Consider the following 11,989-nt stretch of genomic DNA (forward strand, 5'->3'; position numbering starts at 1 on the left):
TGCCACGTGCGAGCTCCCTGCCCCCTGCCATCACCATTCAGCACTTGGGGTCGCAGTATCACAAAGTTTGAGAACCCGTGGCCTAGCCCCTGATATATTTGTAAGCTGCCACCAAATCCCTCCAAAGTCTCTTTGACCCAAAAGTATGAGGAGGGATGGATGATAGGAGGAAAAAATATGGAGGAAAGCATAGGCCAAGATGTGGAAGGCAACTTCAACATTTCTAAATACCATCAAGATTTTTTTTTTTAAATGAGAAGAGTTTATGAAAAAATCATCAGGATGAAGACCTTTCATCTAGCTAACTATAAATGTTTTCACTAAAAGTATACTGAAGTATCTATAGCAGGGGTGTCAAACATACAGCCCACATGCTGGATCCAGCCTATGGAGATGCTCCCTTTGGCCCACTAGGCTGGCCCATAGACCAGAGAATTTGGGAGCAGTCAGCAACAGGCACAGCCTGCTGTGGAATTCAGGACCCCAGTGGGCATAGCTTTCGGAGGCAGGCAGGTGAGCAAGGGGTGTGCAACACAGCTTGCACACCTCTACCATAGCAAGTGGCTACCTGACCCACGGCTGTGTCTCCTACTGCAGCTGCTGCCCCATAGCCCAGGTCAGATCCACTCCATGAGAAGCCTAATGGTCCAGATCTGGCCCAGGGACCCAGGTGAATGACACTCCTGATCACTGAAATGTTCTGATGAATGCTGTAGAAGTAAATGCAATCCAATTCAGTTACTGGTATTCTGTGAACTTCATTCTTTCCATTACAACTTTTGCCTTAATGCAGAATCCCAAGCAAATTGCTATGAAGTCTGCACCTTGCGGACCTGATTATATGAAAGTTTCCTTAAAGTACCTACACCAGCAAAACTCTGTATTGTATATACAACCCCTCTCAACCAAGTGTTTCTGCTAGTCTGGTTGAACAGTGGTTCAGCAAGCAAAAAAAACAATCACAGTAAAAACCTATTCATGCTAGTATAAAACTGCATCAACATTAAGCAGATCTGATATAACAAATACTTTTTTGAAAAACTGTGCATCTAACCCAGGGGCGGGCAATTATTTTGAGCAGAGGGCTGCCTACTGAGTTTTGGCCAGCCTTTGAGGGCCGCATGACAGGCAGCCCAGGGCAGATTAATATTACTTTTCTAAAATTTTTTTAGGGGCCCCGTGGGCTAGATAGAATGACCTGGCGGGCCGCATCCGACCCCGAGGCCATATTTTGCCCACCCCTAATCTAACCCTTACTGGTTACAAGGTATCTTCAACCAAACATAAGCTATAAAGTTCTCTCTTCCCAAATCTACAGGTAATGTGAAAACAGTAACTCTAAAAAGAGTAAGTAACTGCTTCCTTGATTTTATTGAATTTGTCCTCAAACCTAAGCATCAATTTAATGTGAATGGGGATGTTTATGGGGATGATGCACAAAAAACCCCATCTGACAGTTCTACAGCAGTACATTTTCTAATGTCAAACTTGATACAACATTTTTTCCTTGCGTGTCTAACCCTTACTGTTTACAGGGTATCTTCAACCAAACATAAGCCATAAAACTAATTTAAACGTGAATTTTTCTGCTGACCATTCCAACTAATGCAGGGGTTGTCAACCCAGGGATATTTTGAAAGGTCCCAGGGGGAGTGCAGGGGCAGGCGGGGACAAAGCATCCCCACCCCACGCTACTGCCTTGCAGGAGCAGGGCCGCACCCACTGCACAAGGAAACAAGAAAGATGTATAAAGTGGCCTTTTCTCTGATAAAACTGATAATAGAAACCCATAAAGTCGACATATTTATACTATGCCTAGGATTAATAAAATGTTATCATTTTCACTTCCTGTTCCACTAAAATGAGCTTATCTGGGAATGCTTATTAGGTTTGATTAAAGGTATATAATAAACTTGGATATAGAGTTAAGAACCTTAGGGGCTTAGGAGCAACCAACATGAGTTTATTAGAGGCAGGTGCTGTCAGACCAACCTGGTGGCCTTCTATGACCAGGTCACAAAATCCTTGGATGCAGGTGTCGCGGTGGACGTAGTCTTCTTGGATTTTAGAAAGGCCTCCGACATTGTCTCTCACCCCATTCTCGTTGAAAAATTAGGGGACTGTGGTGTCGATCCCTACATGGTCAGATGGGTTGCCAATTGGCTGGAGGGCCGCACCCAGAGAGTAGTGATGGATGGGTCGTTTTCAACCTGGAAGCATGTGGGCAGTGGGGTTCCGCAGGGCTCGGTCCTCGGGCCTGCACTGTTCAACATCTTCATTGGCGACTTGGATGAGGGGGTGAATACCACCTTGTTCAAATTCGCAGATGACACTAAGATGTGGGGGGAGGTGAGCATGCTAGAGGGGAGGGACAAGCTGCAATCAGATCTGGACAGGTTACAGAGGTGGGCAGATGAGATTAGGATAGGTTTCAACACTGACAAGTGCAAGGTACTGCACCTGGGGAGAAAGAATCAGCAGCATACCTACAGGCTGGGGAACTCCCCTCTCGCCAGCACAGAGGCCGAAAAGGATCTTGGAGTCAATAATGGACTCCAAGATGAACATGGGCTGCCAATGTGGGGATGCAGTCAGAAAGGCTAACCGCACCTTGTCATGCATCCACAGATGCATCACGAGCAGGTCCAAGGAGGTGATTTTCCTCCTCTATGTGACCTTGGTCAGGCCCCAGTTGGAGTACTTCATCCAGTTCTGGGCGCCACACTTCAGAAGAGATGTGGACAACAGTGAGAGGATCCAGAGGAGGGCCACTTGCATGATTAGGAGGCAGCAGGGCAGGTCCTATGAGGATAAGCTACAGGATCTGAAGCTGTTCAGCATCCATAAGAGGAGGCTGAGAGGGGATCTGGTGGCCGTCTATAAACTGGCCAAGGGAGACCAGCAGGCAATGGGAGAGTCCCTGCTGCCCGGAGCACGCCCAGGTGTAACAAGGAACAATGGCCATAAGCTGACAGAGAGCAGATTCAGGCTGGATATCAGGAGGCACTACTTCACAGTCAGGGTGGCTAGGATCTGGAACCAACTTCCAAGGGAAGTGGTCCTCGCTCTTACCGTAGGGGTCTTTAAGAGGAGGCTAGATCGACACCTTGCCAGGGTCGTCTGACCCCAGCATTCTTTCCAGCCTGTAGCAGGGGGTCGGACTTGATGATCTGCTCAACAACCCTACTAACTATGAAACTATAATGCCCTCTCCAGCCTGTCATCCACCTGCACTGCCCATGTCTACCACACAGCCAATCCCCAACCCACACTACACATGCCGTATGCAGCACAGGACCTGAACCAGCTGGAACAGACACCATGTGCAGCACACATTCTGGACCAGCAGTGCTGGCACCACACGCAGCATGGGGCACAGCTTGGCTGAAGCAGGTTCCACATGCACTGGATCTATCATGAGGCAGGGGAAGGGAGTCCATGAGCCTGATGACTTTATGTTAAAGTCTGGTTAAGCAAGCTTGTTGGATACACAAGAGTAATGAGAAACAAGTTGTTCATTAAGATCAAGTCTGGCCCCTGATCTAAGGCAGTGCAGGCCAAACTTTTTAGAAGGCATCTCACAAGCTAAGCCCAGCATCCTCCCCAAGCGCCACATCCATTCACTTCCCCTACCCGACGTGTTGCTCTGCTTTCTGCCTGATCTCTATCACTGTTCCCTGTTTCCCCCTTGTGTGTGGATCAGCTGTGAACCATACACACAAGCTGCCCGTGTCACTTGTGCCACCTATGCCACACACTGGCCACCCCAATCTAAAGCAATGAAAACCTCCCTTTTTGCTCACTCTCTCTTTTCAAAGCCAAATGTGCTATTTCAACCATTTATTTCATCTCAGCCACATAAATTATTTATTTTGGCAAACCACATCTATGTACAGGGCAGTTATAAAGTTCTTATGCAACTTTAAAGTTTAATAACTTTGCATATACACATGACATCCAAAGATATAAACAAACTGTAAATGGCAATTTAAAACATAATTCATTAACTTTGGAGCATAGTGTAAGCTATGTATATGGTGAGGATCATAAATGCAATTCATGAAGTCACACAACAGCAACTGGAAAATGTTTCCTACAAGTTGGAAAATCAGAATGACTCATCACAAAAGATGACAATTATGTTGAAGTCTAGAAATTTGAGCTATACTGTGTTAAAACTTAATTTGCATTTATTGTGTTAAAACTTAGTGCTTTCAATCGCCGTTTACAGTTTGCTTTATCATGTGTATATCCAAAGTTATTAAAATGTAAAGATGCACAAGGATTTTATAAACACCCTGTATTTTACTCTTTCTTTGACAGTATATCATTAAAGGGTTGTGAAAGTTGGACTTCAAATAAGGACTGACAACCTGAAAAGGCTGAGTTACACTAGACAGCAGCTTTAGAAAAACATGCATCTTAATTCAAAACAAGTGCATCAGAATGGGGCAGCATATTTGGCAGCCTCCGTTAACCTGACCTGCCACTATCTGAAAACCTCCAAGGAATACATGACCCAGAAGCCACTATATCCCATGGCATAAACTTTGAACAGGGGGACACTAGGACTCCAAAGCAAGAACAACTTGCTGAAGCATTCTTAAAGCATAGAAAATGAGAGATGTGCTGGTAAGTTTAGAGTAATCAAAGAATCTAAGGGTGATATGCAGGGATCCTGGTTTTCCCTGATAAAATAAATATCCCCAATTTTTGGATTAAAACAAGTAACCCAAAATCCACATTTTTCCACAATTAAAATAAAACACCACTAAATAGAGATCTACAGATATAGATCTATAGATCTACATAGATATATATCTATTAGTGGTGTTTCATTTTAATCACGGAAAAATGTGGATTTTGGGTTACTTGTTTTAATCCAAAAATTGGGGATATTTATTTTATCAGAGAAAACCAGGGTCCCTGGTGATATGAGTCTACTTGATACTAAAAGATAAGGGTATCTAGTTATCTGTTTGTTTCCATGAGCATTTTAAGTGATCCAGACAGTGATACTGAATGCCCATGGAGTACTCTAAATAAACTTTACCAAACAGGTACTAATTTAGTAGAGCGCGATGGGAGGAAACAACAGCGACATCAACAGTGCATATGCCCATCTAAAATATTTAAAAAACTACTCAGCGATTAGAATGAAGAAAGGTGGAGCACTTAACAGATGGAAAGAATCTTTTCTTAGTTTCCATCTCAGACTACAGCTGCCATCGGGAAAGGAACCTGTGTTACATACAGGGCAGCACATTAAATTCTTTGCACACAAAGCAACCTCGGACAATACCTCAAAACATGAACACATGAACATCAGCATCCACAGTCTGGTCAACCCCATTTTCTCTTTACCTTCTACCAGATTTTCATCTTTGCAGCAATTAGAACAAGCTTGATTTTATGGCAGCATTTCATTTCAATAGAAACTTAATTTTTCTACAAAGAAGCTAAGTGAAAGAGCAAAATATAAGAACACAAACTGTGGATCTTGTGCATTTTCATGGTGGCCCGAGGAAAATGAATTGCTGCAAAGAAAAACAGTCCTTCTGGCAATTCTTCACTGATTTCTCACCTTTTTGTGCCACTTTTGCAAGAAATCTCATATTGCAAACTGGCCTTTTGGTCACCGCTGCTGCTTGCACACCGATTCCTAGAATCAGTCATGCATAAGCAGTGTTTGTCTGCAGAGCATTTTATAGCTTTGTAGCCATCTGGAAAACATATGCCAAATTGAACCCATCAAATTTTAATCTGATGGCTTTACTAAAGTGTGAACATTACCAATCACTTAGGAAAGTGGTGGAAGGGGACAAAGACAGGCTCCTTCATCAAATCCCTTTGTTCTCAAAAGGGCAATTAATTCCAAAACAAGTTCACTATTTTAACTGTGTACTTGTATCAGGAACCCAAACTTAAAGATGACAGTTGAAAGTAGCTGCTGAACACTCCCTCTTATTTTAGAAATGGTTAGCAAGATAACACAAGGTGCCCCTATTAAGTATGAGAACTTGAACATAGTCAACAAATACTCTGAAACCAGGTGTCTGAAAAAACCAGCAATCTTAACCTATGCAAAATACTGCCTTTCTAACTCATGTAAAGTAGGCGAGTGCACACATATAGTTATCCCATTCTGTGTTTAGTCCACAGACTCTAGTAGCAGCTGTCAGGTTCAGACGTGGGCTAAACAGCACAAACGTTGTAGCTTGTTCGTCTATCTCTAGGAGTGGTTCAACTCTTAACACTGGCCAAGAAGGCAGCCGTTACGCTCAGAATCACTGATGTATTTGAAGGCTGCCCTCCACCCAGCCAGGGGATGACTAGAGGCTGCTCTGTAGCTCCCTCTAGCTCCAGGGATGCTGTCAGGGAATTAGAAAGGCTCACTGACTAACTTGCCTCAACAACTACTGCGACCCTTTACAGTTCCTGGTGCTTTCATGGGCTGGAGCACCAACAGCCCTTCAAAGTTCCTAGACTACAGGCACGTTCTGTCACTCTCACTGCCAGGGAGTTATGGATTGCTGTGCAATACTGAGAGACAGGAATACCTGTCCATGTGTTAAATTGTTAAACCTTCCAGAGACAAAGTTGCTGTTTTAAACAGCAAGTTTCCTGTCATGAATCTGCCATTTTGGGGCAAGATCAAACCTTTTTTTAGCATGACAAAAAGCCTGAGCGTGTGACTACAGGCTTTTTGTCACAGTAAAATACCAGACAAGGCGTGACAAATATAACATGTGTCAGAGCCCAAAGCTCTTTAGTAAGCAAGCAATGAAACAGACACCATCACAGACGTTCCTTCTGTATTAGATTAGGTTGCTGCTAGCCATGCAGGGTTGCTCTTGCTACAATTATTTTTAGCAAATGTTTAAATGAGGATAAAACATTCTAAAGAGTTTACAAAGGAACATTACAGCTTCTTACGCTCCTCAAGAGGCCTGACAATTAGAAGCAGCTTCATGGTTTAGTAGTTCCCTGCAATTCCGAAGCAGCTGAGACTCCCTTTCTCCTTTATTCAGAGGAGTTCTCCACTGAGATACACCCAAGAGGGAGGAAAAAAAAAACCAGTGTCCTCACCAGCGAAAAAGCAAATAAACTTACCAAAACTCTGAGATGCCAGAGGCATACATGTTTATTTACTGTAATGTACATAAAAGCAATGTTAAGGTTTTGCATTAAAGCAAAAGCTTGACAAAACTGAAGTATGTATTGCTCTTATGTTTCTATTAGAGGCAGAAAAAAAAATCTTATGGGATCTAGAAACATAGCATGGTAAGCAATAATAAAAATTGAAAGGAATGCCCTCTCTCTCACCTTTATTTACTGCCACCCGTTTAATGATCTAGGTAGACAAAGCATGCCTCATCACAACCGACTGTCACCAAATAGTTTTTTTCCTTGCTAATTCTCTTAAGTAACACTACAGGGAAAACTAAAACTGCCAACTTAATTTATGAAATTGCAAGAGCTCACCAAGTAAAAATTTGAGCACAAAAATACAAAGTATCGACAGTCAACAGAAAAAAATTGTGAAAACAGGGTAAGATGGCACAAGAATAAAAGGAGGGAAGAAAAATATTGGAAGCTCATGATGACCAGGTTAATCTGACAGCTTGTTCACAATACTGTAAATATTATATGCAATTTTCTTAGGAATTAAATGTAAACTTTTTTTGTATTATTCCTATTGTAATAAGCAATTACAATACCATAATCCCATGGCAATTCAGATAATTAACCAGAGCAAAGAACATTTTCCATTTTAATGAGGCTATGCCCACATGGCACATAAACTTTATCCTTTAATTCACATAAACAAAAAGTTTTTGATAAATCAGTGTTAACAAACTGAACAAAGCTGCAAAAAAGATCTGAGACTACAGCAGGAGAAGAATTAAATACCTAGAACCTTAAGCCACTATGAGGTGAAAGCCAATGTGCCAATAAAAGATCTTAATTAACCTTATAGTATGGCAACATTTTGTTTTAATTACCTCTATGTAAAATAAAGTAAAAAATGAAGAGAGATGGCTTAACCTAAATACTACCACTGTTAATGATGTCACCTGAGACAAACTGTGAGAGTATGCTCTCTACGGAGAGAACAACCACTTGTAGGGTAGAGAAGCAAGCAAGGTAAAAAAACAACTATTGCTTAGAACTTTGCTAAAACAGATCCTGGTACAGGTACTCCTCACTTAACATCATCCCAGCTAACATTGTTTCGTTATTATGTCACTGATCTGTCAGAGAACATACTCGTTTAAGTCGCACAATGTTCGGTTATAACAACATTGCTTGGCCACCACCTGCTAGAAGGTGACGTAATCGGATTTGCTTAACATCATTCCACTTGAAGTTGCATTTTTCAAGAACGTAACTATGACCTTAAGTGAGGAGTAGCTGTAGTCTAGTGAATACTACACACTAATGGTGAGATCCTGCACCTATGCAACAGGCAAGCAGCAGAAGCCAGATGAGGGAAGGGGAAGCATGGAGAGTTCAGTGGCAGGCAAACAATGGAGGGAACAGTGCCCAGACTGAGCTGCATGGCCCACAGATTAAAACCTGAGAGGTCAGATGTGGCCAATGCACCACCAGATGCATAGCCCTGGTTTACATTATGGGGTCACTGCTGCCAGAACTGTGTAGGCACAACTATGGCAACAGAACTCCCAAGCAGAGACTGCAAGAGTGACAGAAGAGGGGTTCCCCCCACCATCTACATCACCGACTCAAATGATAGAAGCCCTGTTGCCAGAAACCCTCTCCTGTCAGCATATCTGCATCCAGATGACAGGTTTTGCCTGCAAAGCTACATCAGCGAAAAGATGCCATCATTTCCCACCTCTTGCCCACCATAGCCATGACTGCAAAATCTGTAGTGAAGCCTGTAAAGCATACAGCACTTAGAGACCAGGCAGTGAAGTGATCTTTGGCAGCTAAGTTGGGTTGTAGCTGCCTGTCCCTATATTCCACAGACTGACTTGCAGTAAGGTTAGCCCCAGCTGAGTGAAAGCAGGCAAAATGCAAAACACTGTAAAATGTGTTGGGCCCACACTCGCTCACATGGCACTAAGATTCTGGGGAAATGTTTCACGGTTCTCAGCACTCCAGAAAAATGAATTTTGTACAAGAACTTGTCTGTGTTTCCTGGAGGGAACCATGGGAAGGCATAGGAGTACTAGCTGTGGTAGCCTGTGTTCTGGAACAACTCTATCTCCAACGCAAGCTGTGGTCTACACCCAACTAACAGAGCAGCCAATTTGAATTAGAAGCATGCCCACACTCCTGTCAAGATAGAGGTCTACCTAGGTTCTGCCAATGACTGTGGAACAGTTCAGAGTTGGAAAGGTAAAATATCTCCCTCTCTCTCAATGAAACCAGGATACCTCCACTCCAACTCACAGCCTGCATGTTCTAGCATTTACTCAGAGACAAGTGATACTGACCCAATACTTCGAACACAATGCCTAAAACACACACCTACTTTTTAAATCCATCTTTTCCCCAGTAAAGTTTGTCGCCCCATTTTTAAAGTAGAGTGCAACAGAAAACTAACTTGCTTTTAATAACTCATCTAATTAAAAAATTAAGATTTACAGTTTTGTTTCTGTAAGAGTATCACTGAAGTTGAGCTTCTTAAGTTTCTAACTCAGAGACATTCTAATTTATAGCCAGGTGCAAACAGACATTCAGTTTCTCTCAGGAGAGTCACTGCTCTCAGAGTATGGAACTGCTGGTGCCCCCAACCTCAGTTTTTCATTGGCCTTCATCTACTAGACGTCAATTGCTGGATTATGGATAGAAAACCAACCACTAGCTTGATGCATTGACGCATATGGCTCCATGGAGTACACTAGCCAACAAAAAGATCAAAGAAACAGAATCTTTTTAAGACTACAGGCAAAAACTAGATAAATACGAATCTTTCCTCCCAATAAAAGAGTTAGGTATTTTAAAGTCTTTTCAAACTAAGTTGGTACACATCTACGAGGGGAAACTAGCCACAGCAATTTTAGTAAATACTATCCATTAACTGATTATTTGCAAGAACAAATGCATAGGATAAAACCTTTTATGCAGACTCAGGAAATCCAAGTGAGCTGGAACTTTTGCAATCTAATTTTTAACAAAGCATTTTAGGTTTGCTTGGATATTACAACATGCTTGTATTTTGTACTCAGTGCAAATAATAAAAAACTAATACAACAAGACGACTTTTGCACCACAGGAATACCTATTCACACTACCACCATACTACAGAGAATGGCTGTTATAACATGAACTTTACTTAAGTGTCGAAACAAGTAAAAACACAGAACACAGAGACTAAATAAGAATTAATAAGTTCCAAATCAGGAAGACACTTGGATATCTAAATCATGCTTAACCCATTTTAAACAAGATCCTACAAGTACACCCATGCAAAATACATCACATGTCAAATAAGAAAACCTAACCTATAAAAAAGATCTAGGCTCTACCACAAGCTCAAGTATTTCATGTTGTTAATGTGTTTTAATTCATGATGGGGCCTCTGAAAACAACCAAGAAACTCATATCAATTTCCGTAAGCTTTGAATCAGGCCTACTAAATAAAGGTCTCCTGGATACATTTTAAGCATTTCACCTCGAGTCTTAATCAAGCTTATAACCACCCCATGAATTATATCATGACAGACATACAGATTAAAATGACATAGGCTTTTTATTCAGTTCCAGGTAGCTACTCAAAGTTATGGAGCAGTGTCCGAAACATCTGAGAGTGTTTTAGCTGGGTTACAGCGAGACAGAACTTAGGGAGTCAAATGTATCTGAGCTATCAGAAATTAGTGTTTCACTAATTTCTCACCTGGGTTTGTCAGAAGATATCAGGCTGCCTTGTGCAGAGGCACAGATGTGAGCTGGGAGAGCTAACACTACTCTCTGTATCTGGATGAGCATGTCCTTAAAAATCAGGTTAGTTTCAAGTCCCTTCCTTATAGGAATCACTCTCAGACTTTTAAGACTCAAGACAGAATTGAGGCATCCCTCAAATAAGTGCCAGCTCTTAGTTTTCATTTGTTTCTTAGGCAGCAGAAAAACAACAAAGCTATTTTCCTTTGTTACAAAGAACTCAAGAAGACCCCAACAAGTCAGATGGATTTTAACGCTATGGATTCTGCTCTGAAATCCCAGGGTTTACCTTGCAAATCACGTTTGTGCACCTAACAAAACTACCGCTGTGGGGCACCCACGGCACCCCTGAAAGGACCTCAAAGCACCACAGGGTGCTGCAACACCATGGCTGAGAATTACTGCCCTACAGTGTTTCTCAACCCATGGGTCGCGACCCAGGAGCGGGTGGCAAGACCATATGAGTTGTGAACAAATTTTAAAAATGGATTCACCTTTAGTGGAAAAAATTTAGGGAAGTGGGGCTTCTCCCCTGCAAGCTGAAACTGTGCCAGCCTGCAAGGGGCTGCTTGGGACCCCACACACCATTTCCTGCCCCACGCACTGGGAGGGCAACGGTTCAGGAATGAGGGTCACTGTTTTGGGGATGTTTACAAATGGGTCCTGGTCCAAAAAAGGTTAGGAACCACTGAACTAGAAGCTCCCCTGAGAGACTCTAGTTACAGGAGGGATTCCACATATCGCAGGGTGCTCTAGTTGCACCCACAAACTCTATGGAAATGGACCCAGGACGATGCGGCGGGGGAGGGACTTCAATGACTGGCGTGGACTGCAGGTGCACGTTGTGTGCGCGGGCTTGAGAGCACCCCCAGCGCCAAGATGTCTCCTGCGTCCTGCCCGGGCTCGGGGGGTCCCCGAGGGCCCAGGGGTGCGGGGCCGCCGGGTACTCACATGGGCTCCAAGGTTTTGCTGAGCCAGGATTTCAGCGCCTCGAAGTTTTCTATGATCATTTTCACCACCATCCAGAGCGGCCCGTGCCCCGCCTCCCCGGCAGCTCTGGCAGCGGCGGCGGGCGGGG

At 43.0% G+C, this 11,989-nt stretch overlaps 1 protein-coding gene across 5 annotated transcripts in view; it reads right to left on the reverse strand.

The window, feature by feature from the left end:
• Nucleotides 1-11,983, reverse strand: part of RBM26 (RNA binding motif protein 26) — a 90,358-nt gene extending 78,375 nt beyond the window's left edge. For all 5 annotated transcript variants that reach the window (XR_003095090.1, XM_006028010.3, XM_025209326.1 and 2 more), the window contains exon 1: nucleotides 11,863-11,983. Coding sequence is in view for 4 of the 5 variants with exons in the window: in XM_006028010.3 (XP_006028072.1) it covers nucleotides 11,863-11,933 (71 nt within the window). In the remaining variant the exon portion in view is untranslated. The remainder of the gene's footprint in view (nucleotides 1-11,862) is intronic.
• Between the last annotated feature and the right edge of the window lie 6 nt (nucleotides 11,984-11,989).

Source organism: Alligator sinensis, unplaced genomic scaffold (genome assembly GCF_000455745.1).
Source record: "Alligator sinensis unplaced genomic scaffold, ASM45574v1 scaffold1044_1, whole genome shotgun sequence".
Taxonomy (NCBI): Eukaryota; Metazoa; Chordata; order Crocodylia; family Alligatoridae; genus Alligator; species Alligator sinensis.